At 43.8% G+C, this 19,263-nt stretch overlaps 1 protein-coding gene across 1 annotated transcript in view; it reads left to right on the top strand.

The window, feature by feature from the left end:
* The window catches only part of LOC136610193 (adhesion G protein-coupled receptor E1-like), a 151,833-nt gene extending 145,370 nt beyond the window's left edge, over positions 1-6,463 (top strand). The window contains exons 21-26 of the mRNA XM_066589435.1: positions 1,507-1,742; positions 2,354-2,414; positions 2,502-2,593; positions 3,226-3,394; positions 3,483-3,581; positions 6,066-6,463. Of these exons, the coding sequence (XP_066445532.1) occupies positions 1,507-1,742; positions 2,354-2,414; positions 2,502-2,593; positions 3,226-3,394; positions 3,483-3,581; positions 6,066-6,134 (726 nt within the window). The 3' untranslated portion in view covers positions 6,135-6,463. The remainder of the gene's footprint in view (positions 1-1,506; positions 1,743-2,353; positions 2,415-2,501; positions 2,594-3,225; positions 3,395-3,482; positions 3,582-6,065) is intronic.
* The last annotated feature ends 12,800 nt before the right edge of the window (positions 6,464-19,263 follow it).

Raw genomic sequence — 19,263 nt, 5'->3', positions numbered from 1 at the left:
TTAAACAGCATGTATACAAGTATTTGGATAAAAATGGAGTAATTAACCAGATCCAGCATGAGCTTGTAACAAACAAGTCAAGACAGACAAATCTAATTTCCTTCTATGACAGAATCACTGACTGGATTGATCAGGGAAATGCGGTGGATATAGTATATCTTGACTTTAGTAAAGCATTTGACAAAGTATCTCATACCATATTTATTGAAAAAATGACTAAATTTGGGATTGACTAGTTAACTATTAGGTGTATTCACAACTGGCCGAGTGATCATACTCAAAGAGTGGTCATAAATGGCTGCACATCCAAGTGGAAGAATGTATCAAGTGGGGTACCACAAGGCTCTGTCCTAGGCCCAGTGTAGTTCAACCTATTTATAAATGATCTGGAGGAGAGAATTGATGGAAAACTGATGACATTTGCCAATGACACAAAGCTAGGAGGGATAGCTAACACTAGGGAAGAGAGGGAGAGTATTCAAAAAGATCTAGAAAAGCTTGAACAGTGGGCGGTGACTAACAGAATGATATTTAACAAGGATAAATGCAAAGTCCTACAGCTGGGCAAGAGAAATGAAAAAAGCAGATACAGAATGGGAAGAATTGGGCTAAGCAGCAGCACATGTGAAAAAGACTTAGATATACTAATGGATCATAGACTGAACATGAGTCAACAGCCAAGTAGTGCAGCAGCCAAAAAGGCAAGCACAATTCTGGGATGTATTAAGAGAAGCATAGAGGATCTGAGGTAATAATTCCCCTTTACTCTTCCATAGTCAGACCTCATCTGGAATACTGTGTCCAGTTCTGGGCACAACACTTTAAATAAGACAGACAAACTGGAGCAAATTCAGAGAAGAGTTACTAGGATGATGAGTGTTCTGCAAATCATGTCCTATGAGGAACAGTTAAAGGATCTGGGAATGTTTAGCTTGCAAAAAAGAAGGCCGAGAGGAGACCTAATAGTGGTCTATAAATATTTGAAGGGCTGTCACAGTGCAGAGGGATCAGTCCTATTCACATTTGCACAATTAAACTGAAAGGGAGAAGACACAGATTAGATATTAGAAAAAAACTTTTTGACAGTAAGAATGATCAATGAGTAGAACAGGTTACCATGGGAGGTGGTGAGTTTTCCTTCAATGGAAGTCTTCAAACAAAGGCTAGACAAATATCTGTCTGGGATGATCTAGTGAATCCTGCACTGAGCAGGGGGTTGGACCAGATAACACTGGAGGTCCCTTCCAACTCTACCATTCTATGATTGTTAATTGGCTTGAGGTGCTATACCATGTACAGTGCTGGGTCTGATAAGCAGTGAAGTTGCCTTTGCACACACATGAGCGCTGCAGCCACTTCAAACAGCTGATGGATGGGGTCCGATTTGATATTAATGACCTATCCTGGAAAAGCCTATTAAGATCCCACATGTTCTTATCTTAGCTTGATTTAAACCTCATTCGGATTTCATTTTTCCCTCTCTCATCCTTATTATCTCTATTTCAGATCCTCTGTTCGGTGATTGCAGGCAGTCTGAAATTCTTCTTCCTGTGTGCATTTTGCTGGATGTCTCTTGAAAGCATCCTTCTCTTTTTGACTGTCCGAAACCTGCAAGCTCTGAATTATATGAACTCTCAACGCTCTCATTTCCCATATGTCTGCCTGGTTGGATTTGGAATACCCTCTATTATAATAATTGTCTCGGCATCATTACATCCAGATATGTATGGGGAGGAGACACAGTAAGTTCCATCAGCAAATCTAGAGAAATTTAGGTTTAATAAAGCCAATAACCCTCCTAAATATCTCCAGTGGTCAATTGGGTAATAGCTGAAACCTGAAATGCCCTGCTAAAACTATAGATGGGGTAGATTCTTTAAAACTTAACTGCCGAAGGGGCTATGAAGTGACTATTATTTCAAGCTCCAGAGCCCAAGGTGATCTTAGTTCACCCTACCCCAGAGTGCCATACTAGAGTAGTCTTTTTACTATCTTCTCTGGTGACCCTTCCTGGGAAAACTCATTATAATTGCAATGTATTAGACAAGACAGATGAAGTAAAGCACCTCTCTGGCCCTAGACAAACCAAGATGGCAGCACAGATTCTCTGACTACCTGATGCACACCGTTTATTGATAGTCTAAGACACTACACACTGGGATGATTTGCCAGTGCTGCTCATATGAGCAAGGCCGGCCAATCATCACAGCATATAGGGTCTTAGACTACCTAACACTCCGCATTAGTAGTTTAAGAGGCGATGCGGCCATCTTGGTTTGTCCAAGACTAAAGGTTCTCTTTAATAAAAAACTTATTATGACCACTTGTGTTTTTCTTCTTTTTTACCTTTTAGTTGCTGGCTCAAAATTGATTATGTCTGGAGTTTCCTTGGTCCGGTCTGCATGTTTATTGTTGTGAGTATATCGTATCAGCCTCAGCATCCCCTCCTGGTATATCTTGATCACTCACAGATATTAATCACTCTATGACTCTTTCATTAGGTCAATTTCATTCTCTTGACCCTCACATTCTGGCTCCTTAGGAAGAAGTTGTCATCTCTAAACTCTAATGTCTCCACTCTAAAACATACCCGGTGAGTCCAAGATGGAAAAAATAAAATCTGGTTGGATGCCAGTCAGAAGTCACTAGTGGGAAAGTTCCATTTTTGACTATAAGGTTATCAAATATATAAGTTCAGATGTAGCAGATGTTAACTTGACATTTTAGGCTATTTTCATATCAGCACAGTCAATACTCACACGATTGCACAATACGCTGTGCAATTCCTTAGGAAAAAGAACACATCTGGAGCTCAGTAGGCTAAATAAAATTATGGCATGGGGTCCAATTATGGCAGCGCCCATGTTGACTGGCCCTGTAAGCATGAACAGTACAGTAATATGTGCAAAAATACGCTCGTGTGAGGCTGCCCTAACTGTGGACATAACTGTGCTATACAGTAATGTGAAGTTTTCAGCTATTTATTTATGCTGACCCCCTAATATAATTTGGATTAAATTTAGTGGAACTGAAGTAAATTGGGCAAGAACATAGGTCTGGGGAATATTCATGAGGGTGGAAAGGTATAAAAAAAAGAGTGGTCAGGTGGTGTTCGAAGTCCACATGAAAAGGGGATGTGATAGAGAGTAATGCCAATTAAGAGTTAATTTTCAGGGTTAAAGTCAGACGATATAATTGCACAATTTAACCCTTTCCTTCCCGCAGCTTATTGACGTTCAAGGCCTTTTCCCAGCTCTTCATACTAGGCTGTACATGGATCATTGGCTTCTTTCAGTTCGGATCTGGATCCATTATTGCGTCTTATATCTTCACCATCTGCAACAGTCTCCAAGGAGTGTACCTCTTCATTGTACACTGTCTACTCAACCACCAGGTCATGTGACGTTCATCACCCGCTATTTCCACCTTCTCTCAATTCGGGATACTGAAAATAACTCTGTTCTTCTTACCTTTACTTCTAGGTACGGGAAGAGTATAGCAGAGCATACCGCAGGCTTTACTCTAAGCAGCCCGCGTCGGAGACCGTGTCTGGTAGTACCATGGCCATGACTATAAAACCGGTAAGTCTTAGTATTGTCTAACATCCTACTCTTTGCTGAGGTATAGCATTAGTGTTTTCTAGCTAGATTATCACAGTTACAGAGTCTCCTGCATTAATTTATCCCATAATCTCATGTCCCATAAATTGTGTTCAGCACCTCCTATAAGGGTCATCTAAACCGTAAAACCCTAATTATATATTCCAGACTCAAAAATTACTTTTTACATTTTTGAGCCTTTTCCCTCCTAATTCAAATAATTACTAAAATAATTTGTATTTACTGCTTCCATCAAGGTTTCTGGCATTTATTTATTCTATGCTTTTTTTTCAGGGTTGTCTAGTTGTAAACTATCCTGAGGGTAGACCATTAATAGTAGATTGGCAGAGGTTCGCCACCTGGGACCCTCGCTGATCAGTGGGTCAATGTGCTTGTGTACTGAGTGGATTTATGCAAGAGGCAGACAGCTTCATTCCCACTGCAGTGGCCAGGCTGGTATTACAGCCAAAGTTCCCATTGAAGTGAATAGGAACTTTGCATGTAATACCAAGTCTGACCACTGCAGTGGGAACGGAGCTGTCTGCTTCCTGCGGAAATCAGCGGAGTGTACAGGCGCCCCAATCCAGTGAACAGCTGTTCTGTGGAAGTCCTCGGTGGTGGACTCCTGCCACTCTACTATTGATAGCCTACTCTGTGAATAGACAATCAAAAACGTGCAACTGGATGACGCTATGAAATAGAAATTCTGGAGCATTACTTTTATAATGTTGTGTTATGTAGTTCCTCTGTTATTACTACAGCAAATGTATGAATACATCAAATACTACCTGCGACTATTCCTCTTGTCAAGGGGGTATGTCCCTACACTGACACTGTTCAATCAGTGTGGACAATATTCGACTCTGTTGGACACACCCTATTGACAAGGGGGATGGTAACACTCAGTTGTCAAATTATTCATACATCTCCATGAGGGATAACAAAGGAATGTACAAAGCAGGATTCTAACAACAGATGCCCCAGCTTCTTTATTTTATGGGGAATAAAAGTATTTACTATAACAGATATTATGGAGAGCTGAAGAATCCTCTTAAACCCTTAACGTTCCATGTCATACAGTTTCTTACAGCTGACACCTGACCATAACAGCTGCGATCAGCACTCTCGCTAATCACAGCTGTTAACCCTTTAAACACCCCGATCAGAGTTTGGTGGTCCCAAACGGCCCCTCGCAATGAGATTGTGGGGTGCTGTTCAGTTGCCTTGGCATCTAGGGTTTTCTGAAAGACCCCAGGGCTGCCATTGCAGATTGCCTGTCATATCATGGCATAATGTAATACTTTCATCATACTGCAGAAGTGATCAAACCATCAAAGGTTCGTGACCCCTATGGGGCCTAAAAAGGACATGTAAAAATCTGTTTTAAAAAGTTTTATTAATTATTTAAGAAAATAAAAAATAATAAAAGTTTTGGAAAAAAATGTTTGCTTTTTTGATCACCTTTTCTTCAAAAGAAAAAAAAATGTAATACAAAGCCATCAAAAAGTCATATGTACTCCAAAATACAAATAAAAACTACAGTAGATCTCTCAAAAAATGAGTCCTCACACATCTATGTCTATCATGTCATTCGTGCTGTAGTGTGCACACTGTAAAGACAAAACAACCCCCTCCCCCCCCCCAAAGATGGTGCAATTGCACTATTGCTTCCATTTAACTCTACTTAGAATTTTTAAAAGGTTTTCCAGCACATTATATGGTACATTAAATACTACTATTAAAAAATACAATTCGTCACGCAAAGAACAAGCCCTCATACAGCTCTGTTGATGCATGAATAAAAGAGTTTAGATTTTTTAAAAGAGGGAAAGCAAAAAGAAAATGAATAAAAAACTACTTTGTCCTTAAGGGATTAAGGGGAACCTGTCATTATAGGTTTATGCTGTCCTAACCACGGGTAGCATGGACACAGCATAGCAGGCATGCGTGCCTTAGGGTCCTTTTGCTCAGGAATGATGACCCTTTAGTGAATGGAGGCGCAGCACCCTGGAGATCTCGTCTGGCCCACCCACGTCCATTCATAGTACACAGGCAGTCATTCATAGATGAATGATTGCCTGTTTACATGGACCGATCATCCTTTGACTTTTACGTCAGCATGAACTGAACGATGAATGATAAGCAAACAAATTATTATTCGTTATTCAGTCGGCAGCGTTTACTCTGAAAAATGCTTGTTCAGTTTTGCACGATCCAGCCATAGACTGGAAAATAAGCGTTCCATGTGAAAGAGCCCATATTCTGAAACATACTTTGAAAATCCACTCAAAACGAAGCTTGGAGTCACAAGTCCTCTCTCTGCCCAGTTCGGTTGACTGACAGGACTCTCCCTGTTTGTGTCTATTTTTGGTATACACCACTAGCCCATAGTATATTTTTCATTATTACATATACATTGTTGTAGTTACCCAGATTACCCTCTAATGTATTGTGACACTTTCACAGAGTCAAGTCTCAGAGTCCTCAAAAGATGAGCCTTCATGCAGCTGGGAGAACAAGGAATTACGAGAATGAATGGACTCAACTCTCCTGCACCATACACATGAAAATTATAGTTTCAAGTCCTCAGAGTCCTGTATGAACAATATGAAGACATTAGAGGCCCAGAACAAATGACCACCTTCACAGAGACGAGAACAAAGTTGTATTCATCTCAGCTGCCATTATGTTGGTGAAGACAGGGAAGCTGTGTCAGAATTGGGTCCACCAAAGGAAATGATTCAGCAGATCATCCTCCATCTGTACAGAACATGCGCACATTAACTTTTACTAGCATTTTATTCTTTGTACACACATATCATCAATAAGGTCCAATAATTTGTTATGGGAATAAATCATATTCCAGAAGATTCCATTAGTCTGCTCCAAATTGGTTATAATAAGAAGCATCATGCATAATACAATCGCTTTTACGGTCCAACGTTACATCACAAAAGAGGAGAATACAAAAAGAGTTATTGTACTCATACAGGATTGGTTAATACAATAATATGGTAATTCACATGTTAGTAAAGTATCAAAAGTGAAAGAATTTGCAGAAGGTATAATCTTATTAGCAAGGGAGCAGTTTATCCAATCAGAATACACAACTGCTCCGTGAGAAGCATGTGTGGAAGGCAGATACAAGGGTCTAACACATTCTGAACACGTTTGTATACGAACACATTTAACTGCTAGCTATTTTCTATGAAGGTGGATATAACGATAGATAGATAGATAGATAGATAGATAGATAGATAGATAGATAGATAGATAGATAGATAGATAGATAGACGTGTTAGCCTAGGTTGATTTAAGAAACACATTTATTATTATTACTACTACATTCCCTCCTTTTCGTTTCTTAGAACAGTCAGGCGAACGTCTAAGCCAGGTACTTACAAATGCCCTAGTGGCAAGTTCCGTTTTTCCCACATGACTTCCCCGGATCCCCCAACCAACGTTCCCATAATATGCTTAAGCAAAAAGTATCATAGGAAGGCACTGCAAGAAGAGAGGATTGATCGAAAACAGATTTAGCTACAGAGTCAGTAGTCAAACACAAAGCATGATCATACATAAGAGGGACAGCTTTGTCTATAGTCTTTGGGAAAAATCCTTGAAGGCATCGAATAATGCAGTCAATAATAGCAATATCAGAAAGAATAGTCACTAAAGTTCTATCAAAAGATTAAATCCGGTGGCTCCATCTGCCGAAAGTATCAGTCCACCAATCATCAAAAGGGGTCGGAGATGCCAGAATTTGCTGCTAGTTCTTTAAAGAGGCTAATTGGACCCTTCAGAACCTTAGTTCTGGAACCATAGCTGTGAGAAAGATAACAGGCATTGAACAACCTAGGAGAAAGCATAGGTTCATCATGGTGGGGAGACTCTCTTGCAATGAGATGTGTGTATCCAATTGGATTTGTCCTTCCAGCTGAGCATCTGTAACGGTGGTCAGGAACATTGTTATGGACCATCCAGTCTGGGTTCTAGAGCTTTGTGGATGAATCTTGTGGTACCCACCCAATCTCCTAGTTTCACAGAATGAGTTCCTTCTAAACTGTTGGGATCCGGAAGCGAAGCAAACACTCAAGAATATACAATAGTTAAATGTTTTGTGAAAGTAATAACACAGTTTGTCAAGCTACCATGCTGCATCTGGAGTTATCACGGTAAGTACAATTCTAACCTTGGGGCCAACCCAAAAAGTACCTCATATGGGCTGAGGCCTATTCTGTCCGGTGTGCACCTTATGGAGAAGAGTACCAGGGGGAGGCACTTGGTCCATGGTCTATTGAGCCATGGCCTTCTGGTTCATGGTTTCTAAGGTACCATTTAAGCTCTCTGCTTCACCACTACTTTGTGGATGGTACGGAGCATAAAAGTCAAATTCTACCCCACCCCCACGCTTTCCTTAGTTTCTGCATCACTTCTCCCATGGAGGAAGTACCTCGGTACTAGGTACTCTGTACCTGTATACCACCTCAGATATCAGATCTTGGCGGTGGCGTTTGTGAGCGGGTATGCCAGACTGGCTACCCTGAGAACGGGTCTAGTCAGACCAGAACTAACACGTACCTGCCTACCCTGGACTAGGCTGGACTAGATGGACATTGTCTTCATTCAGCCTTACGAACTATGTTATATATGTATGTTACCCTTGGCAGTTAAACGTAGTCTACTTGAAGACGCTGGAACGTGTAGTCAAGACGAGGGATGCACTGCATGGAAATCTATACAGACCTACCCTTGTTCTCTGCACAAATCAGGCAGCCCTGTGTGTGATTAGCTGCCATGATACTAAATCCTGGTGCAGACCAGTGACTAGCAACCACATCTGTCATAGCTGTTTTTGACAGGTGTGTATTTCCATGGAAGGCTGGAGCCATGACGGGATAGCGACCTGTGGGAGACAAGGCTTGTTGGATATCATACATTTATCTCCAGGTGTCTCTCTGCCTCTCTTGCTGGTTCCCATTGTTCCCTTTTCACCCTCCTTGGTTGCCTGCTTTTGTAACTGAATCAACAGGTCATAATCCACTCGGGGGGGGGGGTCGTCTGAGGAGGTACCAATACAGTCTGAACCCCTGTAGGATCAAATCTGGGCTTCTGTGTGGCTGTCTTCACAGCCTGATCAGCCGGTTGATTTACGGTTGAATTCAGTCATGTTGATCAGTCATTAGATAACCCTGATTTTGTGCCATCCTTGGAATAGCCTTTTTTTACTTTTTAAGACCACTCTCTAGGGCAGCAAGAGGGCTTCCATCAGTGCTTGTACACATTTTCTGTTTTGTTTTTTTTTAAATTTGTCAAGTTTATCCAGCTTAGGGCTCCTGTCCACAGAGGATAGAGCATTGCGTTACTCCGATAATCCGGCCGTGAGTAACACAGTGCACGCTTTCCATAGCGTTACTATGGAAAGCACAGCCCCCTATTCACAAGCGGAGAATTGCTATGATTCAGCATGCCACAATTCTCCATGGTGTGCCTATCTATCAGAGAGGCTCACCTTGGAGAGCTGACAGTGCACCCCCCTCCTCCCCTGCGGTAGAAAATCTTGAAGGCGCGGGGATCTTTTTTCATTTTAAACTAGAAAATCGCTAGCGATATTCTGCCTCGGCCATGGACGGGGCCATATCCTGAATGAATAGAATCACAGTTTCAGTGGAAACTGACACTGATATATACAAAGGCACAGAAATAGAACAAAAACAAAAATGCAGCTAAAATTGACATCCTACTCTGAGCTGTCATGAAAGTGAAAAATTTTATCCCCAGTCAACATCTGCATTACACATTTTACATTCATCACAGCTTGAATACTGCTCATTAACTCTCATCCATCTATGCAGTCAAGTCTGTCTCTCTCATATAAATATTAAGAACCATACAATGCTCCACATACAATGTTAACTGCTGTTATGGATTTCAGGAAATTGTGGATCCACTGGACCAACCAAACCAAGCTGAAGACAGTCCCTGAGTGGTAGCTGACTCCTCAGATAGACGACTGTAGACAGGGAAAGGGGATCTGACTCTTGCCTGCAGGGAGAATGGTAGACCCTTACGTATAAGCAGAGTGACCACTCTCATAAGAGCAGCCTTGCGCTGCAATCTCGCATCTGACTATCCCTGCAGGGGAGAAACTCAGGACCAGAAAGAACTGGCAGGAGACAGATACAGGAAGATACACATATATAGACAGAACTGGTGACCATGCCAGCTCAGAAAGCGTACAGCAGACTCACAGAGACATAGAAGCATGGGATAGTTCACACCAAACGCAGTAGGATGCACATCGTTCACAGCAGGACATAATGCAGTAGGATGCACAGCAGGATGTACAGATATGCTTGAAACAGGCACAACAAAGAGAAGGGTGAGTGTGAAGAACAAACAAACATCAATTGGAAGGCATTAAAGTGCCTCAGTTCAGCTTAAATAGGGGTGTAATGACTAATGAACCCCTCAAGTAAGCTCAGAAGGAGAGAGCTGGGTAACCCTCTCAGTGCTGGACAAAAGCAGACAGGGAAAGTAGAGGGATGCTAGCAAATGGCCACAACAGCATCACACAAATAAAAATTTATAGAAGTGCTACAACTCCTCATCCTGCATACAAATTCATTCAATCTCTACCATCTCCCTCTGAAATTCCTGTTATCAGGAGCAACAAACCAAAGAAAAACATTCAGTCTTTAACTGTTTGTAATAGTAGAACTGTACAACAGATTCCACAGCAAACACCAGTAACACTAATATTTTCCTATAATAGGAACACTCATTTATCCTACAGGACATTATCACACTGAAAACACAACAGTAACACCATTTAGCAAGTATACACACATCCAACCAATCACAGAACTGACATTTACACAAATAACAGCAAGAATGTACCTTAAAATTCCTATGTTTCCTATTTTTAAGACAGTATAATTAATTTGATTCATTACAAGTTTCTATTCCATTCACGCAAAAGAGTACCACTGCAAGATTTACAAAGTCAGTCACACTCTGTGCCCCTTTTCCCCCTCCGGTTATCTATCTAACTATGAGGCTGGGAGGCAAGAAGGGGGGCTTTATGCCCACAGCTCCTTGCAAGCACACATTCCTTCTCCCGCTGAAAATATATGACAAGTGCTGAAAAGGAGGGGGGCAAGGTGGAGCTGCACCTTTGTGAGAATCAAGCATTAATCATTTATCTATTCCTATATATGTCTATTATCATACATCTTTTCCTATATATCTATAGGTGGCACAATAACATTCTTGCACTGTCTCAAGACTATTAAAGGCTATTATCATGTATTGATCCTTTTTCTCTCTCTCTCTCTCTCTCTGAAAGATTTTCTACTGCTGACTGTCTACTATCTTCTGATCCATATCAATGCTACTGTCACCCATAGTGGCCTTTCCCCGGGGTGCAGTCACCATCTGATCAGTTTTAAGACATCAAAACATACAGAACAAACGGTCACATATTTGTAAACAGGTTCTGCATGAACTTGCTTCATGTCATAGGCATACACAGACTATGAAAGGATTCCCTTTCTTCCCATTTCTCCTTCCCCCTGCAGAGTGGAAAAGATTTTTCCAGTAACAACATATGTAGGCAATTAAAGAACAATGCTAGGCAAAACGACTTGAGGTGGGCGCTAAACATAGACTGCAGGGCAGCTAATTGGGAGGGGGGGTTGCAGCCAGGATGGAGGTGTTTTGAATATTCCTATGCAATTCAGTAAAAAGGCACCTATCATTGCAGTGCAAACATCGGGATGCCAGGTAAAAGATACATCGATGGGAGGTGAGAAACCAGCTCATTTCTGCTGTGGAGCTAAGATGGCACTTGGGTGGTGGATAAAGGTATTGTTACAAAAGATTCTAAAATGGCTGCTGGGCCATGGCTGGCAATGAAATGGCCACCAAAGGCGTGGCCTGACTGGGTGATGGTGACAGGTGGGTCCAGGAATATTTCATACTAAACACATATCTAGGTATGCAGATTTCTATTGGCGACAATAACAACATGGCCCTCTAGGGGCAGGGCAATAGGGAGAAAAACGTCATCCATGACACGTCCAGGGCGGTGCCCTTAGATGGTGAAGGAAGGCTGGCCTTCCTTTGTCTTTAACTCAAAGCACATTGAACAATTGCCATCTTGTAACTGCAACTACCTTACTTCAACTTTATGTCACCTACTGAAACATACTTCAACAGGTCTCTGCAAACTTGAGATATCATCTTTCAGCCAAAATTCCTTCATTATCAGCTAACACATTTTTCAAATCTTTACATCTAAACAGTCTGCTACCTCCATCAATCATTTCCTTTGCAACAGTCTGCACTATTTCTTCAGCTGAGAACATTTTTACTACATTAACATCCATTTTCAAAATTAGCATAACCCCCATACGGATAAAAAGCTACCTTTTATGATCTAACTTTTCACTGTCAACTACTTAGCAATCTAAGGTCTGAAGTAATTAAAATAACATTGAGAATAAATGTTTCTTATCTGAAGAAATAAACGCCTTATCTCAAGAAGCCATCAAATCTGCGTCCAGATTTGGAAAATGGGGGTTTGCTATGGACGATGATAACAGCTTATTAGATGTCTAAACAACAATTTCACAGCTCATAGCAACACAGAACCAGTGAAATCACAAATCAGGGTTCGTAAGTAGACGAGTGACCATGAAATTACTCACCAAGCCTTGGCAAGCAGAATCACAGATGCACAATTGGGGGAGGGGAGAATAGAGCTCACTTGGCTGCAGTGTGTCACCATTGTGGACATCCGGCAAACCGCATGCCCATCAGTTGGATTCATATTTCCAAAGATCACTCATCAATTTTTACAAGTCGGGTGCCAGATGTTATGGGAATAAATGATATTCCAGAAGATTGCACTAGTCTGCTCCAAATTAGTTATAATGAGAAGCATCATGCATGATAATGTATTTGAACTGACTGGTGTTATCCATCAGCCTCCAATGCCCTTCTGATTTATTCAAAGGAATACAATCGCTTTTACGGACAAACGTTACATCACAAAATAGGAGTATACAAATAGAGTTATTGTGCTCATACAGGATTGGTTAATACAATAATATGGTAATTCACATGTTAGTAAAGTATCAAAAGTGAAAGAATTTGCAGAAGGTATAATCTTATCTGTAAGGGAGTAGTTTATCCAATCAGAATACACAACTGCTCCGTGAGAAGTATCTGTGGAAGGCAGATACAAGGGTCTAACACATTCTGAGCACGTTTGTATATGAACACCTTTAACCGTTTAACTGCTTGCTATTTCCTATGAAGGTCGATATAACAGTGTGTGTGTATATATATATATATATATATATATATATATATATATATATATATATATATATATATATATACACATGCTTGCCTAGGATGATTTAAAAAACAAATTTATTATTATTACTACAACAAGGTTATTTGTAAATAATTTTCAAATGCAGTTGTCTTCTGCTGGACCTCTGGGTTTCTGGGATCCACTGGACGATCACCTGCTACATAAACAAAGTGATTGTGTCCAAAGTCACTTCCAAATGAAGGTGTGTTCTGCTGGACCATTGGGTTTCTAGGATCCACTGGAGGATCATCTGCTAGATGATGGGTTATTCAAATGCAGCAGTCGTACTATTCGTCTATGCAAATCATATGTAAATTGCTGTAGATCCATACCATAAACTTCTAAGAAAATTGATTTCTACATTTTCTACTTGTCGTGGATTTATCTAGGTACACGGCGTAATCAATAGGAATATTTGCACCCTTCCTGATTAATGCTGAGAGATTGTGTGTACACTGGAAGAAAATCACACTAACACAGGCGTTCAGTGCATAAAATCTTCCCTGACTCTGTTTATTAGTAGGCGTGTAGCGTCTTTCATAGCATTGTGAGTTAACTGCCCTTTATGGGCATGCCGGAAATAGTGTAAGCCATACGTGTAAGCGAGTGATAGGTTACACCATTTAAGGTCTTCTTGTATCCGATCCTGCGTGTGCGTCTGTCGTCATTGACGTCCTTTATCACGTGGTTTCAGGCAGATTGCAGGCGACATCTTGGGTGGTTGATGGGAGGGGCAGGGGCGTGGTGAGCAGTGTGTCGTCAAATGACGCCTGAAGGTTATGTGCGAACAAACTAAAATATGCCCTGAGGTTATGTGTGGGTGTTCAACTAAAAGCTGCATATACTGATAGCGGTTGGCAGTCAAGATGTGGCCAGCACATCCTGTTCTGCTGGCTTAGACAGTGAAATAGACATTTCACTTTATATTTTCTCCAATGCAAACCCCCCTTTAAGCTGTCTGTTTCACTAACTGTCCATACACATTCCCAAAGTCCTTACCGGTTGACCCCCCTCGGCAACCCCAAATCTAGGCAAGCTCACCGAGCCAACCATGGACTCTTCAAAGCCTTTGCAACTGGACCACAGCTAGCCTGTTGGTCCCCCGTAGACACTGTCAGCTGAATACCAAGGAAGTTGATCTGCCCCTAAAGCTGGAGTGTGTTGTAAATTGGGGTCAGAGGCTTCAAGGAGGTGTAAGGCTTGTTCACATTCTCTGAGGACATGTTCAGCAGGCTCATAGTGGGGGCAGCTCTGGCAGCAGTGGTTTCACAGGTCCTCCGTATAAAGGGGATTACACAGCAAGCTACATTAACAAAGATAATTAACACACACTGGACAGCGATCCCTACTTGGGCTCTGCCACCAGAGGTCCTAGCTGGTCAGCAATTCCCTGTGGAGCATCTCTGGTGTAGTTGACAAATCTCTGTTGGTTATAATAGATATAGGTTATCCAATCTACATTTTTATTAACAGTAACAATAGTATTTAATGACTCCTATGCTGCTTTAACCTGATCCCTGGCTTTCTATTCATCTAGTACCCCCTAGGCACCCCTATGGCATCTATGTACACGTGTGGGGCAAAGCTACCTCCCGGGGTCTCGACCTCTCTTTTTGTTCGGTGGGGGGAGTGTTCTCTGTGGCATCTATATTGTCAGGTAGTATGTGTAGGGGCATTAAGGCCTATTCAAGGGCACATTCTCCAGTCCAGTCCTCCATTCCCCCTCAAGTCTGGTGCGTTTCTTCCTGTCACCACACACCCAATAAACATCTCCTAAGGAGTGGACTTGTCTCCTTGCTGGGGTTCTATCCTTCCGGGAGGCACAGTATCCATCCTTAAAATTCCATAGGAATCTACCATTGCTGTAGTTGACAAAGCAGGTGCAGTTTCCTGAATATATCCCGATCCCCTTCCCTGGGTGCGGTACTTTAGCAATAATAGGGTACTCTTTTTTCCATTTTTCATAGCCTGTCCTTTTGGTGGTGGTGCTAGTATAGAGTCTGAGAAGATAATTCTCATGGTCCTCTGGGAGCTCAAGAGGGACAGTTCCTAGATGGGTCTTGCACTGCCACAGACAGAACAACCAGTCCGGTTGTGTGTGCCCGCATTGTACTTCATCTATTCTAACCACAAGTTGCGGTCAGAGTAGCCAGTCTCTATGGCCATTGTGTCCTCAGGAGATGGAGCCTTCTTGCAGTGGGAGGCAGAAGTATCTCCTGTCTAGTTGCACTGATGTGGCCGTGGTCAGTAGCACCTGGTAGGGACCGTCGTATTTCGGCTCAAAGGAGTGTTTTCTAGCAAGACCCAATCTCCGGGAAGCAGGTCATGGGTCCCCATGTCAGTCTCTGGATATGGAAGGGAAGCAAGTACTTGAGAATATACATTAGTTAGGTGTTTTATGAGAGCAATAACACAGTTTGCAAAGCTACCATGCTGCATCTGGAGTTATCACGGTAAAGGCAATTCTGACTTTGGGGCCAACCCAAAAAGTACCTCATATGGGCTGAGTCCTATTCTGTCTGGTGTGTACCTTACAGAGAAGAGTATCAGGGGGAGGCACTTGGTCCATGGTCTATTGAGCTCTGCCATGGCCTTCTGGATCATGGTTTCTAAGGTGAATGGGTCTAGGTTGACCAGAATGAACACATACCTGCCCATCCTTTGCTGCTGGAAGTAGTCTATTTGAAGATGCTGAAATGGGTAGTCGGTACAAGGGGTGCATTGCATGGGAGCCTATACATACCTATCCACGTTGTGCTGTGCCCAAATCAGGCAGCCCTGTGTGTGTGGTTGGCACGCTAAATCCTGGTGAAGACCAGTGACTGGCAACCACATCTGTCATGGCTTTGGACAGGTGTGTAGTTCCATGGGAGGCCGGAGCCATAATCTCCCCCCACCCCCTTGGTTACCTGCTTTTGTAACTGAATCAACAGGTCATAGTCCACCAGGGGTGATGTCTGAGGAGGTACCTGCACCGCCCCAACCCCTGAAGGAGCAAGTCTGTGCTTCTGTGTGGCCTGATCAGCCGGGTGATGTGCGATTGCCTCCTTTGTGCCATCCTTAGTGTGGCCTTCTGTTGCGTTTTCAGGCCACTCTCTCGGGCAGCAAGAGAGCTGACATCAGTGCTTGTACACCTTTTCTGTTTTTAATTGCTTTTTCATTTGCTTTCAAGAATGACCTTGCTCTCCAGATGAGTCCGTAGTCATGAGCAATGCCATAAGCATAGCGGGAGTCTGTGTAGATGTTAGCCGCACTCTTGTGAGCATGAGGTTTCGGCTTTGACTACAACATGTAAGGAGAGCACAACATAACCTGTATAAAACCTACCTTCTTGACCATACCTTCATCCATGCACAAAGAGTGCAAATCAGGGTTATCTAATGACTAGAGATGAGCGAGCACCAAAATGCTCGGGTGCTCGTTACTCGGGACCAAATTATCGCGATCCTCGAGGGTTCGTTTCGAGTAACGAACCCCATTGAAGTCAATGGGCGACCCGAGCATTTTTGTATATCGCCGATGCTCGCTAAGGTTTTCGTTTGTGAAAATCTGGGCAATTCAAGAAAGTGATGGGAACGACACAGCAACGGATAGGGCAGGCGAGGGGCTACATGCTGGGCTGCATCTCAAGTTCCCAGGTCCCACTATTAATCCACAATAGCGGCAAGAGTGGCCCCCCCCTCCCAACAACTTTTACCTCTGAAAAGCCCTCATTAGCAATGCATACCTTAGCTAAGCACCACACTACCTCCAACAAAGCACAATCACTGCCTGCATGACACTCCGCTGCCACTTCTCCTGGGTTACATGCTGCCCAACCCCCCAACCCCCCCCCCCCCCCCCGCACGACGCAGTGTCCACAACGCACACCAAAGTGTCCCTGCGTAGCCTTCAGCTGCACTCATGCCACACCACCCTCATGTCTATTTATAAGTGCATCTGCCATGAGGAGGAACCGCAGGCACACACTGCAGAGGGTTGGCACGGCTAGGCAGCGACCCTCTTTAAAAGGGGCGGGGCGATAGCCCACAATGCTGTACAGAAGCAATGAGAAATCCAATCCTGTGCCACCTCCATCAGGAGCTGCACACGTGGGCATAGCATGCGGAACCTATGTGCCACACACTATTCATTCTGTCAAGGTGTCTGCATGCCCCAGTCAGACCGCGGTTTTTTATAAATAGTCACAGGCAGGTACAACTCCGCAATGGGAATTCCGTGTGCACCCACAGCATGGGTGGCTCCCTGGAACCCACCGGCTGTACATAAATGTATCCCATTGCAGTGCCCATCACAGCTGAGGTAACGTCCGATTAAATGCAGGTGGGCTTCGGCCCACACTGCATGCCCCAGTCAGACTGGGGTTCTTTAGAAGTAGACGCATGCAGTTACAACTCCCTGTGGACCCACAGCATGGGTGATTCCCTGGAACCCACCGGCGGTACATAAATATATCCCATTGCAGTGCCCAACACAGCTGATGTAACATCAGCTGTAATGCAGGTGGGCTAAAAATTAATTGGATTACACTGTAGGCGAGGGCCCCCAAAAATTGGTGTACCAACAGTACTAATGTACCTCAGAAAAATTGTCCATGCCCAACCAAGAGGGCAGGTGAAACCCGTTAATCGCTTTGGTTAATGTGGCTTAATTGGTAACTAGCCCTGGAGGCAGCCCAGTTAAAATAAAAATTGGTTCAGGTGAAAGTTTCAACGCTTTAATGAGCATTGAAACGTATAAAAATTGTTTACAAAAATTATATGACTGAGCCTTGTGGGCTTAAGAAAAATTGCCCGTTCGGCGTGATTATGTGAGGTTTCAGTAGGAGCAGCAGGAGGAGGAATATTATACACAGATTGATGAAGCAAAAATGTCCCCGTTTTGGATGGTGAGAGAGAACGATGCTTCCATCCGCGGGTGCAGCCTACGTATTGCTTAGGTATCGCTGCTGTCCGCTGGTGAAGAAGAGAAGTCTGGGGAAATCCAGGCTTTGTTCATCTTGATGAGTGTAAGCCTGTCGGCACTGTCGTTTGACAGGCGGGTACGCTTATCTGTGATGATTCCCCCAGCCGCACTAAACACCCTCTCTGACAAGACGCTAGCCGCAGGACAAGCAAGCACCTCCAGGGCATACAGCGCGAGTTCAGGCCACATGTCCAGCTTCGACACCCAGTAGTTGTAGGGGGCAGAGGCGTCACCGAGGACGGCCGTGCGATCGGCTACGTACTCCCTCACCATCCTTTTACAGTGCTCTTGCCGACTCAGCCTTGACCGGGGAGCGGTGACACAGTCTTGCTGGGGAGCCAGAAAGCTGTCAAAGGCCTTAGAGAGTGTTCCCCTGCCTGTGCTGTACATGCTGCCTGATCTCCGCGCCTCCCCTGCTACCTGGCCCTCGGAACTGCGCCTTCTGCCACTAGCACTGTCGGATGGGAATTTTACCATCAGCTTGTCCGCCAGGGTCCTGTGGTATAGCATCACTCTCGAACCCCTTTCCTCTTCGGGTATGAGAGTGGAAAGGTTCTCCTTATACCGTGGGTCGAGCAGTGTGTACACCCAGTAATCCGTAGTGGCCAGAATGCGTGTAACGCGAGGGTCACGAGAAAGGCATCCTAAAATGAAGTCAGCCATGTGTGCCAGGGTACCTGTACGCAACACATGGCTGTCCTCACTAGGAAGATCACTTTTAGGATCCTCCTCCTCCTCCTCTGGCCATACACGCTGAAAGGATGACAGGCAAGCAGCATGTCTACCCTCAGCAGTGGGCCAAGCTGTCTCTTCCCCCTCCTCCTCAACGCGCTGAGATATAGACATGAGGGTGCTCTGACTATCCAGCGACATACTGTCTTCCCACGCCTCCGTTTCCGAGTGCAAAGCGTCTGCCTTTATGCTTTGCAGGGAACTTCTCAAGAGGCATAGCAGAGGAATGGTGACGCTAATGATTGCAGCATCCCCCGCTCACCATCTGGGTGGACTCCTCAAAGTTTCCAAGGACCTGGCAGATGTCTGCCAACCAGGCCCACTCTTCTGTAAAGAATTGAGGAGGCTGACTCCCACTACGCCGCCCATGTTGGAGTTCGTATTCCACAATAGCTCTACGCTGCTCATAGAGCCAGGCCAACAAGTGGAGCGTAGAGTTCCACCGTGTGGGCACGTCGCACAGCAATCGGTGCACTGGCAGATTAAACCGATGTTGCAGGGTGCGCAGGGTAGCAGCGTCCGTCTTGGAGTTGCGGAAATGTGCGCTGACCCGGCGCACCTTTCCGAGCAGGTATGACAAGT

This window comes from Eleutherodactylus coqui, chromosome 2 (genome assembly GCF_035609145.1).
Source record: "Eleutherodactylus coqui strain aEleCoq1 chromosome 2, aEleCoq1.hap1, whole genome shotgun sequence".
In the NCBI taxonomy this organism is placed as follows: domain Eukaryota; kingdom Metazoa; phylum Chordata; class Amphibia; order Anura; family Eleutherodactylidae; genus Eleutherodactylus; species Eleutherodactylus coqui.
The sequence above is the reverse complement of the archived record's forward strand: the minus strand, read 5'-3'. Positions and strand labels throughout refer to the sequence as shown.